The following is a 19,257-nucleotide window of genomic DNA, read 5'->3' as shown; positions in this document are numbered from 1 at the left end:
TCCTTCTAAGAATATTCTTTATCGTATTGATTAATGGGGAGCTCTGGTAGCATAGTGGCTAAGACACTTGCCTGCTAACCAGACGGCTGGCGGTTTAAACCCACCAGCCACTCCTTGGAAGGAAGGTTGGGCAATCCTACTTCCGTAGTGATACTGCCTCGGAAACCCAAGGAGGGGTCGCTATGAGTCGGGTTTGACTTGACGGCACATAACAACAACAACATTGATTAATGAAGTGAACATATCTCAAGTTTATCAAATTCCAAGCCATTTTGAAAAATGTCTTGGCTTCTTTAGACAGCCTGAATATGATCATATACCAGCTTTCATCAAGAGAATTATGAAGCAAATATTGTTGACAATGAGTGACCAACCCCTTCTTTGGCAATACTGTGGTAGAGAGAAAGTATTTAGTAATGTCTTGATTTCCTGAGCTAATGTTCTACTATAATGCTAATTAAATAGTTTATTCCTAATAAGATAACAACTTTGGGTCCAAAGGACTGCTACAGTCCATGAAAGGCACCTCATTGCAGTTTATTCTGCTTCTTGGGCCATTTAATCACTTTCATGACAATAAAATGATCCAAACAAAATTTGTTACAAGATGAAATAAGGTGACTATAAGAGATACAGTATACTACATAGCATCAGTAGATGAGGAATTCTTTGTAGTAACAGACTTTATAATAATAACTATAGAATAATACAACAGTTATCCTTTATGCTAGGAAATTCAGAAAGAAAATTTTTTTTATATAAATGATCCAAATTTATTTCATTCAAGATGAATTTAATGTACATGACTGACTTTTTCAATAACAGCCTATATAGATGTTGATATTATTCATAGTAGAATATATAAATATAAAAGTTCAAAAGTGATCTTAATACATAATTTAAGAGCTATGACCAGGTTATGTCCAAAATAGGGAACAACAGCCAAACCATTACTTTAATTTTATGTAGCTTTATACAAAGCTGATTGTTTAATATTTTCCATTGCAGTCATTAACAATGAAAGTGTATTTGCCTTTTTACAATTGTATTGGATATTAAAATTCTCATATTACTGGGTTCATATTTAGCCATGTGTTTGTGAATATGTCTACAGTAGTAACTATTATTTTAGTAAATAACAACAGCATTTTAAAGTGAAACAGAAATGTAATTTCTGAATTTATGGGTTGTTTGTCTCTTCTGTAGATAATGACCAGTGTTTATCTATGCCATAATAGATACCTTAAAGATTTGAATGTCCAGGTTTCATTTCTCAAATGCTTTTGGCAGTCTGTCTAATCAGCAGTGGTTTTATAATATACAGTAAATATTGTTTTCTTAGGAAGATGAAGACTTTTTTCTACATTAATTATTATGAATAAATCTTAAGTTTTAAAAACAGAATTGTTTATCTAAGTGATTTGAAATAATTAAGAATATTTGAATGACTTCACATTCTTAGTGATAAAGATCACTTTGGTCAAACTTAAAGTAGTAAGTATAAACAAAACTTTTTAAAGTTACTTTTTTTTTTTTAAGATGGTAATTTGGGTGAAAGTCTATATAGAGCAAATTGGTTTCCTATTCAACAATTTCCACACACTTCATTTTGTGATATTTGTTGCAGTCCCCACAGTGCTACAATGTTCTTCCTTTGTCCTCCTCATATTCACCAGTTCCCCCTTGTCCTCCTCCCTTCTCCCCTCCTACCCTCCCAGCTTCATCCCTGGGCAAATACTGCCCTCCTGATCCCACATGATTGGCTGTTCCATAGAATGCAGAACTTCCTAGTAATATATTTCACCCTATGTTATTGTTGTTATCTGCCGTCGAGTCGAACCCAACTCATAGCAACCCCTCCTTGGGTTTCCGAGGCAGTATCACTATGGAAGTAGATTGCCCCATCTTCCTTCCGAGGAGTGGCTGGTGGGTTTGAACTGCCAGCCTTCTGGTTAGCGGTCAAGTGCCTTAGGCACTATGCTACGAGAGCTCCTCATTTCACCCCATAGTCCTGTCTGTTATTGGGCTCAAGTAGAGCTACAGGGGCAAGTTAAGTTCCTGGCTTTTGAAGGATATTCAAGGGCCATAGTTTCAGGGGTTTCACCAGACTCTTATCAGACCAGTAAGCCTAGTCTTTTATTATTATTATTATTTATAATTTTGAATTTTGTTCCACATTTTTCTCCCACTCTCTTCAGGACCTCTTATTGTGATCCCTTTCAGAATGGTCAGTGGTGGCAGCCGAGTACCATCTAGTTCCTCTGTTCTCAGTATTGTGTAGGCTGGGGTTCATATGGTCCATTGATCCTTTGAATTAATTACTTCCTTGTGTTTTTGATTTTCTTCCCTCATCTTTGCTCTGGACAAGGAGAAACCAATTGTTAGTTGTACCTTAGATGACTGTTTACAATCATCTAAGACCCCAGTTGCTATTCACCAAAGTAGGATGTAGGACATTGTCTCCATGAACTATGTTAGGTAGCAGATTTTTAATCATCGTTTTTTGTTATATGTTAAGTTAAAAGTTAAATGAAAAATAATAAGTTTATATTGGAAGTGTCTATTTCTAAATAGTATTCATTATGAGATTAAGTTTAGGAAATTGAATTGTTTAGGATACTAATTGTTTAGGGAAAATTTCATTTCTTCAAACTTTTTTAATTGTTTGTATATATAGCTGGAGATTTATATTTGTTTTAAAAACACGTTCTATATTTTAAATTAAATAATTAGTTTATTCTCTTTCACATGTGAATGTCTGTAAAGCTGTGTTACATGTTAAGAAAAAGTATAGGAACAGCTTATGTATTGAAGAAATGCTAAACTTTGGGAAATTCTATTATCTTGGAAGGAAAATATTTTCAATACCACACTAGTTTTCAGCTTAAAAATAAAGCTGGGAGAAGTTGCTTTCAGCTATTAGTTTTCCTGAATCCAAAGAGACGGGTGGGGCAGGATCAAAAATACTTATTTGATCAAAGTTATTGGCTCTGAAGGTATTCTTACCTATGTAAGAAAGATGAAAGGTGTTGTTTTTATTGCATGCTAGTAACAGTGTAATTTTGAACTAATTGGTGTTGAGCTGCCAATCACCTAGGGGGAATGCAAATAGATAGTCTAACAATTTCCTTTGAGGTAGTGAAATCTTATGTTGTTGCTGGAAGAAAAACAGAATAATACCGTTAAATTGACCTTAAATGAGCTGCTTTGTGGTTTTCTTGGAGAATCCCTTTTTATTTTTCATGACTAGTCCAAACTGGTTTTGTCTACCAATTTGACTTATTGACTAGACAATCCTGACATTGAACATTTTAGATTTACTTTAAAATAAAGTAATGATGATACAGTTCTCCAGGCTAGTTTGATAATTTTTTGCTTAAATTCACATAACATTCCAATATTTGTTTGCAGTGTATCATAATTCTTTACAGTAACCATCACTTCCTTCTGGACATTTATAATAAAATATACTGACCATAAATCTCATTTTTCTCACTTGGGTAATGGAATATTACTATATAATAAAGAGTGGTGTTTTGGTTACCTAGTGCTGCTCTGACAAGAACATACCACCAGTGGGATGGCCTTAACAAAGAGGAGTTTATTCTCTTACATTTTGGAGGCTTTAAGTCCAAGTTCAAAGTGCCAGGCTATAGGAGCTGGGTGAAAGCCCCTCAACCTTGGGGTCCAGCTTTGCCTCCTGCTCCCAGCCCACTGGAGCTAGAGGCATTTCTTCACTCAGACAGCTTCTGGCTGCTGAGGCTAAAAAGCCCAAGGTTGACAAGTAAAAAGGCACATTCCTGATGTTACCAAACCACATGGCAGGCCATTAATTCAAGTTCATTATAAGTCCCAAGGTTGGCAGAGCATGGCAGGCTGCTGAACAACGACAGAGCTACAACGACACAGCTACATGCAGTGTCCAAATGTGCCATAAGCTAGAGACCATTCCCAAGGCTTCTTATATACAGGAAGCAGACCACATCCCAAAGGCAAGCTATTCAGCAGCTCGTGGTAGATCCCACCATGGAGTTGATTACCAGTCTCATCATGGAGAATAACTACCACCAGCTGCCCAGTCACTCAACCAGGCCCAGCCAAGTTGACACAAAAAACATAACCACCACGGTGGTAATGCATTTCAATTTTGTGTTATTCCAGATGAATCTAGCTATCTAATGAAAACATGATTCATTTGAAAACAGTTATAAGACTATATTCTTGATTTTTGTGTGCAAATGAGTTAGTATTTATTAGTTACTTATTATGTGCCTGTAGGGTTGCTATGAGTCAGAATTGACTTAATGGCAACAGGTTTATTGTGTGCCTAACATTGGGTTACCTACAAATAAAAACACACACAATATTTCAGAAATATTACTTTATTTTTGTTTGAAAAAGTTTGTATTAAATGATCTAGATATGTTTTGAGCTTTGTAGACATTGTATATACAAACTATGACATAAATTTATGTCTTTTCTCTCAACTTCAAATTGGCAACAAAAAACACTATCTATTCTAACATCTATCCTCTTTAAAAATTCTAAATACTCATCAAATCATTTTTTTCCTAGCATTGAACTGGTTACTGGAATAATATGTCTCTAGGAATATGAGGAAAGAAATAAAGTTTGGAATTGTTTATCTAATTAATCAGATATACATGTAAATGAGCATTAACTATAGATTAAAAAAAAAACAAAACACTGCCATCAAGTCAGATCCAACTCATAGCCACCACTGCTAGGGTTTCTGAGGTGGTATCACTACAGAAGTAGATTGCCTAGTCTTCCTTCTGAGGAGTGGCTGGTGGGTTTGAACCGCCAGCCTTCTGGTTAGCAGACAGATGCCTTAGGCACTATGCCACCAGAGCTCTTATACACATCATAAAATTTTTTAAAAGTTGGGATAAAAAGGAAAATACACTTATCAATTAGATTGTTAAATAGTTTAAGCTTTGATTTCAAAGACACTTGAAAACTTAGTGTTGTATCTTGTTGTTGTTGTTAGGTGCCATCAAGTCATCTCTGACTCATACCAACCTTATATACAACAGAATGAAGCACAGCTCAGTCCTGTGCCATCCTCACCATCCTTGCTATACCTGAGCCCATCATTGCAGCCACTGTGTCAATCCATCTTGTTGAGGGTCTTCCCCTTTCTCATTGACCTTCCACTTTACCAACCATGAAATCCTTCTCCAGGGAATGGTTCCTTCTGACAACATGACCAAAGCAGGTGAGACGAAGTCTGGCAATTTTCGCTTCCAAGGAACATTCCAGTTGCACTTCTTCCAAGATAGATTTGTTAGTTCTATTAGCAGTCCATAGTACTCGCAACATTCTTTGCCAACACCACAACTCGAAAGTATTAACTCTTCTTTGGTCTTACTTATTCATTGTCCAGCTCTCACATCCATATGAGGCGATTGAAAGTACCATGGCTTGGGTTAGGCACACCTTAGTCTTCAAGGAAATATCTTTGCTCTTCAGCACTTGAAAGAAGTCTCTTGCAGCAGACTTGCCCAATGCAATACGTCATCTGATGTCTTGACTGCTGCTTCCAATTGTGTTGATTGTAGAACCAAGTAATATGAAGTACTTGACAACTTCAATCCTGTCTCCACTTACCGTGATGCTGCTTATTGGTCCTGTTGTGAGGATTTTTGTTTTCTTTATATTTAGGTGTAATCCATACTGCAGACTATATAGTCTTCAATCATCATTAGTAAGCACTTCAAGTCATCCACAATTTCAGTAAGCAAAGTTGTGTCATCTGCATATCACAGGTTATCAATGAGTCTTCCTCCAATCTTGATTCCACGTTCTTCTTCAAATAGTCTAGCTTCTCAGATTATTTGCTCAGAATACAAATTGAATAAAATGGTGAAAGGATACAACCCTGATGCACTCCCTTCTTAATTTTAGACCATGCAGTATCCCCTTGTTTTGTTCGAATGACAGCTTCCTGATCTATGTACAGATTCTTCATGAGTACAGTTACATGTTCTGGAATTCCAGTTCTTCTTAATGTTATCCATAATTTGTTATGATCCATGCAATCAAATGCTTTTGCATAGTCAGTAAAACATAAGTACACATCTTTTTGGTATTGTTTACTTTCAGCCAAGATCCATCTGACATCAGCAATGATATCCCTCATTCCACATCCTCTTTTGAATCCAGCTTGCATTTCTGGAAGTTCTCTGTCAGTATACTGCTGCAACTGTTTTTGAATTGTCTTCAGTAAGATTTTTGCTTGCATGTGATATTAATGCTATTGTTTGATAATTTTCACATTGTGTGGGATGACCTTTCCTTTCTTTGGGATGGATACAAATATGGATCTCTTCAAGTCAATTGACCAAATAGCTGTCCTTCAAATCTCTTGGTGTAGCCAAGTGAGTGTTTCCAGCACAGCATCCATTTGGGTATTCCATCAATTCTTGGAGGCTTGTTTTTCACCAATTCCTTCAGTGCAGCTTCAACTTCTTCTTTCATTATCATTGGTTCTTGATCATATGCCACCTCCTGAAATGGATGAACATCCACCAGTTCTTTTTGGTATAGTGACACTGTCTGTTCCTTCCATCTTCTTTTGATGCTTCCTGCATCATTCAATATATTGCCCATAGAATCTTTCAGTATTGCAACTTGAGGCTTAAACTTTTTCCTCAGCTCTTTCACTTAAGAAATGCTGAGCATGTTGTTCCTTTTTGGTTTTCTAATCCAGATCTTTGCACATTTTATTATGATAATTGGCTTTATCTTCTCAAGCTGCTCTTTGAAATCTTCTGTTCAGCTCTTTTATCTTGTCATTTCTTCCATTTGGTTTAGCTACTCTCCATTCAAAGGCAAGTTTCAGAGTCTCTTTGAACATCCATTTTGGTCTTTTATTTCTTTCCTGTCTTTTTAATGACCTTTTGCTTCCTTCATGAATGATGTTCTTGATGTCATCCCGCAATTCCTCTGAGTTTTGGTCATTGGTGTTCAGTGTATCAAATCTATTCTTTACATGGTCTCTAAATTCAGGAGGGATGTTCAAGGTCATATTTTGGCTCTCATGGACTTGTTTTAATTGCCTTTAGCTTCAACTTGACCTGACATATGAGCAGTTGATGGTCTGTTCCACAGTTGGCTCCTGGCCTTGTTTTGGCTGAAGATATTAAGCTTCTCCATCACCTCTTGCCACAGATTTCTGTGTATTCCATCTGGTGAAGTACATGTGTATAGCCATCCTATGTGTTGTTGAAAAAGGTATTTGCAGAGACTCTGAAACTTGCCTTTGAGTGGAAAGTAGCTAAACCAAATGGAAGAAATGACAAAATTCCATCATGCAATCTCCAGCATTATTTCTATCACCAAAGCCATATTTTCCAACTACCAGTGATTCTTCTTTGTTTCCAACTTTTGCATTCCAGTCACCAATGATAATCAACACATCTTGATTGCATGTTTGGTCAATTTCAGACTGTTGAAGTTGGTAAAAATCTTTAATTTCCTCATCTTTGGTGGTTGGTGCATAAATTTGAATAATAGTAATATTAACTGGGCTTCCTTGCAGGTGTATGAATATTATCTTATCCATTGTACTTCGGGACAGATCTTGAAATATTCTTTGTGATAACGAATGCCATGCTGTTCCTCCTCAATCAGTCATTCCTGGCATAGTAGATCATGTGATTGTCTGATTCAAAATGCCCAAAACCAGACCATTTCAGCTTAGTAAGCCTAGGATATTGATCTTTATACATTCCATCCCATGTTTTCCAACTTTCAATTTTTCTATATTCATATTTCCTATATTCCATTTTCTGATTATTAATGGGTGTTTGCCACTGTTTCCTTTCATTTTGAGTCATGCCACATCAGCAAATGGAGGTCCCAAAAGCTTTACTCCATCCATATCATAAAGTTGGCTTTACTCTGAGTAGGCACCTCTTCCCCAGTCATATTTTGAGTGCCTCCCAACCTGAGGGGCTCATCTTTGGCCACTATACCAGACAATATTTCTGGGTTATTCATAAAGTTTTCCAGTAATATATCGGACAGTGTTTCACTGCTGTTCATAAGTTATTCATTGACCAATTCTTTGAGAAGTAGATGCCCTCTTCCTTCTCTGAGTCTGTCCTAGTCTGGAAGCTCTGCTGAAACTTGTCCACCACGGGTAACCCTGCTGGCATTTGCAACACTGGTGGCATAGCCTCCTGCCTCATAGCAACATGCAAGCCACCACAGGACAACAAACTGACAGTGAAGTTTATCTCCCTCAGCTGTTCCAAACTGCTCTACTCACTTCCTGGCTTTTTTTAAAGGAGGCCTCCTTTCAAAGCACCTTTAAAGCTGCTCTACACCCTGTGTCCGGCTCCCTCTCTGGGCTGCTCCTTAAAGCTGCTTTCAAAATCCCCCAACCCCAGCTTTCACATTTTAAAATCTCCTCCTTTTACAGAAATATACACTAATTCTGTAACTTAATCATTTCATTTTTAGTTTGGCTGCCAGAGATTGAAAACAAAATTTATAGCCAAATTTTAGTGACTTTGGGTTATAATACCTATCTCTTTACTATTTTTACCTTCATTGTCTTACCAATATCAATTATATATTGACAAGTAAAATAATTACACTTAGAAGATCTGGAAGTACTGTATGACATTTCAGTGCATTTGAGACCCCAGGTTCTCTAAGAAAAGAGAGTATTAGATGGTTCCCAGCTACCACTGCTGACTATTCTGCAAAAGACCATAATAGGAAATCCCCAGGGGAGTGGGAGAAAAAAATGTGGAACAAAACTCAAAATGATAAAAATGAATAAATAAATAAAGACCAGGGTTACTGGTCATATGAAGACTTGTGGAGCACCCACGATTATGGCCCTCAGATACCCTTCCAGCTGGAAACTGAACTCAACCTCTGTGATTCAGCTTTCACACAGTTGATAGGCCTATAAAGTGAACAGTGATACCAGGAGGGTATGCACTTATTAGAAAAATTAATCATATGAGGTCAACAGGGCAGTATTTGCTCTAGGAAGGTGGAAGAGAAGGAAGGAGAAAGGAAGGAGTAGGCATGGGGAGGAAGGAAGCAGGAAGAATGCTGTTGAATTGTGGGAATTGATGTGAATGTCACAAAGCAGAATGTGTATGGATTGTTGGATAGAAAATCAATTTGCTCTGTAAACTTTTCCCTTAAAACCAAACCAAACTCATTGCCCTCAAGTCGATTCAACTCATCCATGTTGTAGTATGTATCAGGATTTCATTTCTCTTTATGGCTTGGTAATAATTCACTGTGTATATGTATGTGTATATATATACAGTACATTTTGTTTTTATCTATGCATTTGTTTTTCTTTTTTTGTTGTTGTGATTTGAGTGGAAGTTTACAGACCAAATTAAGTTTCCATTTAGTAATTCATATACATTCTGTTTTGTGACATTCACTGCAATCCCCACAACACAACAGCATTCTTCCCACTTCCTCCCTGAACCCACTCCTTCCCTTCATCCTTCTATCCCATCCTCTTTCCCCTTCCTTGCTTTGGATTTCTTTTCTTTTTATATAAAACAAAAACAAAAACTTTTTATTGTGATTTTGGTGAAAGTTCATAGAACAAATTTATCTTCTTTTCAACAGTTCATACACATTTTTCTCATGACATTGACTGCAGTCCCTGCAACACAACAGTACTCTTCCCACTTCCTTGCCTTTTGCTTGTATCTTTCTTTTCTATGCATTCCTGCCTCCTGAGATTTCTCCCTGCCCAAATGCTCTCCTTCTGATCTCCCAAGGTCAGTTGTTCTAAGGAGTACACTTCCCTGTTATAGTTGTTCACCTGATAGACCAGTCTATTGTTTGGCTGAAAGAAAAAAAGTTTTAAATTAGAAATTTTAGAGATAAGTCCCTTGTCAGATATGTTATTGCCAAGTATTTTTTTTTTTTTTTTCCCCAATCTGTAGTTTCTCTTTTAACTCTTCTGGAGAAATCTTTTGATGAGTATAAGAATTTAATTTTTAGAAGGTCCCACTGATCTAGTTTATCTTCTTCTATGTGTTCATTTTTGGTTTTGTTTGATAGTGTATTTATGCCATGTCCTAATTTAATTAGGACTGCTAAGTTTGTCCCTATTATTTCTTTAATCTTTATAGTTTTAGGTTTTACTTTTAGATCTTTCATCTTGAGTTAGTTTTTGTCTATGGTGTGAGGTGTGGGTCTAGTTTCATTTTTCTGCAAATGGATAGCAGCACCATTTGCTAAAGAGACTATCTCTTTAATGGCTTTTGGCCCTTTGTCAAAGACCGGGTGATCATAGATAGATCAGATGGGTCAATTTCTGGATTGTCAATTCTGTTCCACTGGTTTATATGTCTGTTGTACCAATAGCAGGCTGTTTTGACTACCATGGCTATATAGTAGGTTTTTAAGATTGGGGTATATGGGGTCTCCTGCTTTGTTCTTGTTCTTCAGTAGTGCTTTGCTTACCAGAGGCCCCAATCCTTTCCATATAAATTCAGTGATTGGCTCTTCCATGTCCTTAAAGAATGTTGATGGAATCTAGATCATGATTACATTGGCTCTATAGATTGACATTTTCACAGTGTTCATTCTTCCAATCCATGGTATGTTCTTTTGTTTATGGAGATCTCTTATAGTTTCTTGTAGTAGTGCTTTGTAGTTTTCTTTGCATTGGTCTTTTGTGCCCCTGGCATGAATTCTTCCCTAAGGCATTTGACTGCTAACCAGAAAGCTGGTGGTTCAAACCCACCAGCCACTCTTTGGAAAGAAGATTGGGCAATCTACTTCCGTAGTGATACCCCCTCAGAAACCCAGGGAGGGGTCTCAATGAGTTGGATCCGACTCAACAGCAGTGAGATTGCAAATGGTATTATTTTTCTTATATCTTTTTCAGAGATCTCCTTGTTGATGTAGAAGTGTCCAACTGATTTTTCCCCCCGATCTTCCTATTACTGATTTCTAATTTTATGCTGTTATGATCTGAGAAGATGCTTTGTAGTATTTCAGTTATTAAATTTATTTATTGAGGCTATTTTGTGGCCTAACATATAATCTATTCTGGAGAATGATCCTTGTGCACTGGAAAAGAATGTGTGTTTTTGTTGGGTGTGGAGTGTTCTGTATATGTCTATGACATCAGATTGGTTGGTTGTGTTGTTGAGATCTTCTGTATCTTTGTTGAGTTTCTTTTTAGTTGTTCTATCCTTCATTGAAATGTGTTAAAGTCTCGTACTACTATTATAAAATTGTTTCTCCTTTCAAGTCAGTTAATGTTTGATTTATGTATTTTGGAACTCTTACATTGGGTGCATACATGTTTATTATGGTCATATCCTTTTGGTGGGTTGCCCCTTTCATCATTATATAATGTCCTTCTTTGTCCTTTAAGCTGGTTTTCACCTTGAAGTCTATTTTATCAGAAATTAATATTGCTACTCTTTCTCCTTTTTGATTGCCATTATCTTGATAGATTTTTTTGCATCCCTTGATTTTTAATTTATTTGTGTGTGTGTGTGTGTGTGTGTATAAGATGAGTCTCTTATAGGCAACATATTGATAAGTTTTGTTTTTTATCTTTTGTGCCACATTTTTTCTCTTGGCTGATGTGTTTAACATATTCACATTCAGTGTAATTACTGATAGTATGTACTTACGCTGTTATTCTTTTTTGTTTTTCTTTTGCTGTTTTGATTGTTTCTTTGTTCTGAATATTTTTCTGTGCTGGATTCATTTTATTATTATGTTTACTTTTCCTTTTTTTAATTTTTATTGATTTTGTGTTTACTAAGTCCTTATGATTTTTTGTGTTTTTGTTTGGATGGAAAGGGTATTAATTTTCTTTGTGGTTATCCTGTGGTAGGTACATTTTTGTCTTCCTAGGTTTGAAATAGTCTGTTCTATATTGATGTCCTCCTAACTTCCTCTCCATTTGGAAGTTCTGTAATTATACCATTTATCTCCTATTTTTGCTTTGTAGTTGTCATTTACAGATTGACACTTCTGGTTCTATATTTTCCATTTCATAAGATTACTTTAGTTTTGAAAATTCTTTTTCTGGATTGAGTACTAGGTAGTGTTGTCATGTGTCTTAATCCAAATTTGTTGTCTTCCGTTCTGTCCAAAGCACTCCCTTTAGCATTTTTTGTAAGGTTGGTCTGGTTTTTACAAATTCTTTTAATTTCTGTTTGTTTGGGAATGTCATAATTTCACCATCATATTTGATGGATGGTTTTGCTGGATATATAATTCTTGGTTGGCAGTGTTTTTTCTTTCAAAGTTTTTTATATGTCATCCCATTGCCTTCTTGCCTGCATGATTTTTGCTGAGAAATCAGAGCTTAGTCTTATTGATTGCCATTTGTAGGTAACATTTAGTTATTCCCAGATTGCTCTTAACTTTCTTCTTTAAGGTTCTTCTTTGTCTTTGATTTTGGAGTGTTTGATTATGATACATCTTGGTGCATTTCTCATGGGGTTTATCCTGGTGGGATTCGTTGAGCTTATTGGGTGGATATGTTATTGTCTTTCATGATATAGAGGAAATTTTACGCTATCATGTCTTTGACAGTTTTCTCTGTAGCTTTTTTTTTTTTTTTTTGGCTTCATCTTATTCTGGAATTCCAGTCACACTAATTTCTCTTGATACTATCCCACATAATTCTTAAGTTTTCTTCATTCTTTTTTCTAATTTTTCCTCATACAAACTGGTGTCAAGAGATTTGTACGTTAGCTGGATAATGCATTTTTTTCAACCAATTTGATTCTGCTCTTTTGTCCTTCCATTGTGTTATCTATATCCGTAATTTTGGTGTTAATCTTCTGGATTTCTAATTGCTGTTTTTGTATGATTTCTAATTGTCTGTTTTGTCATTTTTCTCTTGTATTGCTTTCCTGAATTCTTCAAGGGTATTGTCTGTCTTTGCCTTACGTTTCCTTGAGCTCTTGGGAGGTGATGTATATATATCTTTTTAATTCCTTATCAGGTAGTTCTATTACCTTTCTTCCTTGAGGAGGTTTCCTAGTTTGTTATTTTGGTCACTTGCTGCCATTGTCTTGTCCTACTTCTTTGTTTGAATTGAAGTTATCTGTTGTCTCTGAGACATTTTGAAGTTACTGTTTTTATTTGTTTTTTATGTGTTGGTTTGTTTCCCCCTGGCTTTTTGTTTTGCTTTGTTTCCATATGTCTGGATGGGTGGGGCAGATAAGCTTCTTTGGTTGCTAGCTGGGCAGTGCAAGGGCACGTCCCATCTTTCTCTGTTGGTGGAATAATTCATGAGAATGTGAGTGTGGATCTCTGTCATGAATAGGAGCTGTGGATGGAATGAACAGGTGATGTTCACTCTGTGTTGTTGATCCAGTGGTGCAGGAGCTGATAGTGGTGCTTGCCAGTTGGTTGAGGTCATTGGTGCAGTAACTCTAACTGATTATTGGAGAGTTAATGTCCTCCTCTTGATGGATAGGACAGAAAGGGGGGAAAAAAAAAAAAAAAAAGAAGAAGAAGAAGGAAAAAATAGAAACAAGAAAAAAGATTAGTAAAAATTAAAAAGAAGAAGGGAAAGGAGAAATGAACAAATAAAAAGGAAGCAAAATTGAAGGAAATAAGAAAGTAAAGGAAGAAGGGCTTTTGTAGTTATGGTCAGATGGCATCTCTGGGAGCAGGTGGTTGTGGTGCCTCCAGGAGAGGAGATTATGGGAGTGTGCCTCTTTCATTCAGTGTGAGAAAGATAAGTCACTGATACATTCACTGGAAGGCTGAGGCACAGCCACTAGCTCTGTCTGCTTGGAGTGCATTATTGCAGATGGCTGAGCTGCTGAGGAGGTGGCCAAGGATTCAGGAGGGTGGGACTGGGACTTCCCTAGTCACTGGTCTGGTGGGGGTGGGAGGAAGATTCACCCTTATTGCTGGGAAGATGTGTTTGTTTGAGCAGAGAATGCATCTTCCTAGTCAGAATTCACTGGAGTGAGTCTGGTGACCTTCTGGGTGCACACAGCCATTTATCCAATTCCTGCCCAGATTGGATCAAGTGAAATGTTGCCCTGAGTCTAGCTCCTCCAGCTGCCCCAACACAGGCCTTTTCTCCTGCATGAGCCCTCAGCCCAAACGACTATTGTTTGTTGATAGTGAGTTGTTTCATTTCCTCACTCTTCACTCTGTGGCCACTTGTGCCATTGGAAGTCTGACTCATTTCCCTGCACTTTCTTCTCCTTAGCTTCAGCGTGTATTCTGCTTATTTTGAATTCCTACAGATCTGTCTACACTGTGTCTTTATCGCTGTGTGGATTCCATGAAGTTTTGCTTCATCCACAGATAATGTCTCTTTGCCTTAAAATGACCGCATTTCTTTGACAAATCCCTGCTGCTTCTCTCTCCCCAGTCACTGTCCTCACTTTCTCTCCCTTTCCAGTCAGCACTCATTCAAATTCATTATACTCTCATTTAATGCTCAGGGTTTGAAGATCATTATTTGTGTCTGCTCAATTTTTCTGGGTCTTTGTTTTAGAAGGATTGGGGGTAGTTTGTTAACAGGACGCCATTTTGTCCCCTCTCATCCATTTATTTGATGAGAGAACTTTAGATTATTTCCACATTTTGGCTATTGTAACTAGTATTACATTGAACACTGGTATACAACTATCTTTGTGTTCCTGCTTTCATTCTTTTGGGTATATACCTAGGAGTGGAATTCTGGGTCTGCTAAAGGGACAAGGAGGTGGCACCTTCTGGCTTCCTCTAATCCCACAAGAAGAAGACAGAATCACCATCAGCAGCCCAAGGCCTGTTCTTATGAGGCCAGATATGCCACCACCCTTTAGCCCTCTTACTAACCTTGATACCAACCATTCCTCCCACAGCATTCACTACCTCTTTGCTGTTCGCTGCAGTGGCTACACAGAACTCACAGATTATGGAGTTTATTAGGGAAGCAACAGGCTACAATTCAAGTTCAGGAACATGCTCAGTCTCTCTCAGCTGACCATCTCACTCAGCAGCCAGCTGTCTCTCTTAGCAGCCAGCCATCTTTCTTAGTCTCTCAGTAGCACGTCTCTCTCTCTCAGCAGTGCATGTCTCTTGTGTCTCTCTCTCTCAGCAGCACGTCTCTCATGTCTCTCTCAGCAGCACGTTTCTTTCAGCAATGGGTTTCTCTCAGCTGACAGTCAGAGAGACTCTCTCCTCCTGCCTTTAGGAGGGCTCGTTTTTGATCCTGGCAGAGTGGCCAAAACCAACCAATCCCAAACATCAGAATTCTAAACACCTGAGATAGAGTGAACTTCCCAGAAGATTGCTTCATGCCACTCCAACAGAAATACTCCAGGTGGATAACTTTAACAATCAGCTACTCACAGCAAAGGGGGAATTACAAAGACTATGGCTAGAAAAGCCATACCATGTAATTTACTACACCACAGGGTCGTTTGGTAATTCTGTATTTAACTTTTTGATTAGCCACCAAATTGTTTTCCACAGTGGCTGTACCATTTTAAAATCCCATCAGTAATGGATGAAGGTTCCAGTTTCTCCACATCCATGTCAACCCCTGTTGTTTTGTTTTTTAAAAATCGTAGCCATCTTAGTGAGTGTAAAGTGATATCTCATTGTATCTTTATTTTAATATATAATATTTTATTGTATTTCATTGTAAGTGTACACAACAAATTAGGTTCCTCTTTAACAATTTCTTACAAGTTGTTCAGTGGCATTGGTTACATTTTTCACAATATTTCATCATTCTCATTATTTCTGTTTTCTTGTTTCCATGCCCCCATTACCTTTTCATCTTTGCTTTAGAGTAAATGTTTGATCTCGTATAGATTATTTTCTTTTAACTTTGTATTGTGATTTGAGTGAAAGTTTACAGAGCAAGTTGGTTTTCCATTCAACAATTCATCTATGTTTTGTTTCATTGATAGTAGTCCCTACAATGTAACGTTCTTCCCACTTCTTCACTGTTTCCCTTCTCCGTTTGTCCTTCTTTCCTATTCCTTCTGGCCTTCTGAGCTTTGTCCCTGGACAAATGCTGCCCTTTTCATCTCCTGTGGTTGCTTGTTCTAAGGAGTGAATACTTCCCTGGTGTTACTGTTCATGTTATAGGCCTGTCGGATGTTTGGCTGAAAGTTGAGTCACAGGGATGAGTTCAGTTCCAGGCTTGAAGGGTAAATAATGGTCACAGTCTGGGGAGTTCCACCAGTCTCTGTCTGCCCAGTGTGCCTTTTTTTTTTTTTTTTTAAATCCTTTTGAGTTTTGTTCTACATTTTTCTCCCATTCTGTCCAGAATCTTCTATTGTGACTCCTTTCAGAGTGATCAGTAGTGGTAGCCAGACTCCATCTAGTTCTGGTCTCATGGTCATGGAGGCTGGGGTTTGTGTGGTCTGTTAGTCCTTTAGACTAATTGTTTCCATGCACTTTTGATTTTCTTCACTCTTCTTTGCTCTGGATGGGGAGAAAACAATACTTGCACTTTAGATGGCCACTTGCTAGCTTTTAAGACCCCAGTTACCACTCACCACAGTAGGATGTAGAACATTGTCTTTATGAACTATGTTATGCCAGTTGACTTAGCTGTCCCCTCAAATTGTGGTCCTAAACCCCCAGCCCAGTGACTGATTACTTCAAGGTGTTTGTGTATATTCAGCACATACAAACATGTACATACATATGCCTATACATAATACCCATCTATACACATGTATATATACACATATGTGTATTTATACACATGTGTGCATACCTACCTGTATATGCTATAGCATTTACTAAAACACCCATTGTTTTTGTGTACTTTTTAGTTTCATCATTTACTTTGGTCAGGTTGTGCATACTTAACTTGTATTCAGTGTTACCCTTCTTGGAGGCTTGATCCGCAAATATATGGAAATTTTTAATGCTAAAGAAATGGGTATACTTTTCTGTGAATCACAACAGCATTTGTTTTTTATAACCAGTTACAAGTGTCTACTCTCTAGAGAGTGATCTTTCTCCCTCCCCATCCCATCCGTGGTAACCACTGATGAATGCTGGTTTCTCATTTATATGTGGTTTTGATTGTATGTCTTTAATAATTAATGGCATTGAGCATGTTTTCACATGCTTTTTGGTCATTTGCATTTCTTCTTTGGTGAAATATCTGTTCAAGACCTTTACCCATTTTGATTGGGTTGCTTTTTGTTGTTGTTGTTAAGTTGTAAAAGTTCCTTATATGTTCTGGATATTAAACCCTTATCAGAGATATATGACTCTCCCAAATTTTCTCCCATTCTGTAGGTTGTCACTTTACATTGTTGATAAAGTCTTTTGATGAACAAAAATTTTTTATTTTTATAAGGTCCTGTTTATGTATTTTATCTTTTCTTGTTTGTGTGTTCAGTGTCATATCTAAGAATCTGTTCTTAACAAACTAAGTCTTGAAACTGGATACCAAAAGCTGTTGGTAGAAATGTAAATTATTACAATATTTAGGGGAATTCTCCTGGAAATATCTCTTAAAATTGTAAATGCACATACCCTTTGCCTCAACAATTCCAGTTTTGAGAATCTGTTGTATAGAAATAATACAACCAGAATGTATTGGATGTGCATACAGAAATGTTTATTGCAACATTATTTGTAGTGGAAAAAAAATTGAGACAACTCCATTCATAAATGGAGTAATACTGAATAATATTATAATATAATAACATCTGTAAGTAGTCATCTGTTAAGGAGTTAGAGCTACTTGTCAACTTAGATGTATTAGTAACTAAGGAATCAAGTGCCATGTTAATGTATATGATATGATCCTGCTTTTATAAAGTAGATAATAAGATGTTATGTGTATTATTTATTTTTCTGTGTATATTTCTGTGAGTATAAAGAAGGATATAATAATTGTTACCTTAGAGAGGTGGGAGTAGAATGAGGGAGAGGCAATTTCTTGATTTTCTTTTACTTTCTGAAATAACCCTGTGATAATTTTCTAATAAACAATAATAATAATAAATCAAATAAGAATCTTACCAAGGGAAGAAACTTTCTAAGAAACTTACAGGCTTGATCACCACATATATGGAAATTTTTAGTGCTAAAGAAATGGGTATACTTTTCTGTGAATCACAGCAGCATTTGTTTTTTATAAACAGTTATCAAGATTTGCAGCATATCATTTTATATTTTAAGTTAATGTGAAGACTAAGATGTTGTATAGTGTTGCAGGCTCTGATGTTATACTTCTAAACTATTTTTTTTTTTTGGCAGGGCTGTCATCATCAGTGGAATACAATATAATAGACTTAGAAAAAGAACTTGAAAATGTGAAGACTCTGAAGACAAAATTAGGTATTGTACATTTTGTTCCATGACTTGTATCTTGGTCTTGGTTTCTTATTAAAGACTTTACTAAAGTTTAAAAAAGATAGAATTTTTAGTTTATGTTGTTGTTGTTATGTTCCGTCGAGTTGGACCCGACTCATAGCGACCCCTTCTTGGGTTTCCAAGGCAGTATCACTACGGAAGTAGATTGCCCCATCTTCCTTCCAAGGATTGGCTGGTGGGTTTGAACCACCAGCCTTCTGGTTAACAGTCAAGTGCCTTAGGCACTATGCTACCAGAGCTCCCTTAGTTTATGTTAGGAGTTTCTAATCTGTCCAAAGTTACTGATAAAAACTGTCCTTTAGTTTGAGGAGAGGATGAGCCTAGGTTTATTTTTGTTTGCTTGCTTTTTTTTTATATATATATAAAACACTCTTCAAAGAAAAGAAGATTACTTGATGCTATATTTTTATCAGTTAGAAATGTATTCATCTGCTGATAACTGTAAACCAGCAAAGTGGTTTAAATAAACAAAAGTTAGTTTTATTTTATTTTTCTTATAACACATAGATGCCAGTATTGGTTTAATGTTTTAATGACATCAGATCTTTACATTCTCTTGCTTTTCTTTGATTATAATAGGAATTTTCTTTTTCCCTCATTGTCACCCTACTTGTCTTAAATTATTAATAGACTCAAAGAATAATTTTTTGTTCTGTTGATTTTCTTTGTTGTACATTTACAGTTCTTCTTATTTCTCTTATGTTCTTTATTTTTAGTTTGCTGTTCTCTTCAAGTTTCTAGAGATAGGTACATTTTACATTATTTTTCAGACTTTTTTTTTAACATACATATTTATTGTTAGGGAGTTCTGGTAGCATAGTGGCTAAGACACTTGCCTGCTAACCAGACGGCTGGCGGTTCAAACCCACCAGCCACTCCTTGGAAGGAAGGTTGGGC

General features: G+C 36.7%; 1 protein-coding gene across 1 annotated transcript in view; it reads left to right on the top strand.

Moving 5' to 3' along the window:
- LMBR1 (limb development membrane protein 1) overlaps positions 1 to 19,257 on the top strand; it is a 318,251-nt gene that overhangs the window by 237,189 nt on the left and 61,805 nt on the right. The window contains exon 10 of the mRNA XM_007953475.2: positions 18,244 to 18,324. Within this exon, the coding sequence (XP_007951666.1) occupies positions 18,244 to 18,324 (81 nt within the window). The remainder of the gene's footprint in view (positions 1 to 18,243; positions 18,325 to 19,257) is intronic.

The sequence above is a fragment of the Orycteropus afer genome, unplaced genomic scaffold (assembly GCF_000298275.1).
Source record: "Orycteropus afer afer isolate SDZICR_OR568_19922 unplaced genomic scaffold, OryAfe1.0 scaffold00396, whole genome shotgun sequence".
Classification (NCBI taxonomy): domain Eukaryota; kingdom Metazoa; phylum Chordata; class Mammalia; order Tubulidentata; family Orycteropodidae; genus Orycteropus; species Orycteropus afer.
The sequence above is the reverse complement of the archived record's forward strand: the minus strand, read 5'-3'. Positions and strand labels throughout refer to the sequence as shown.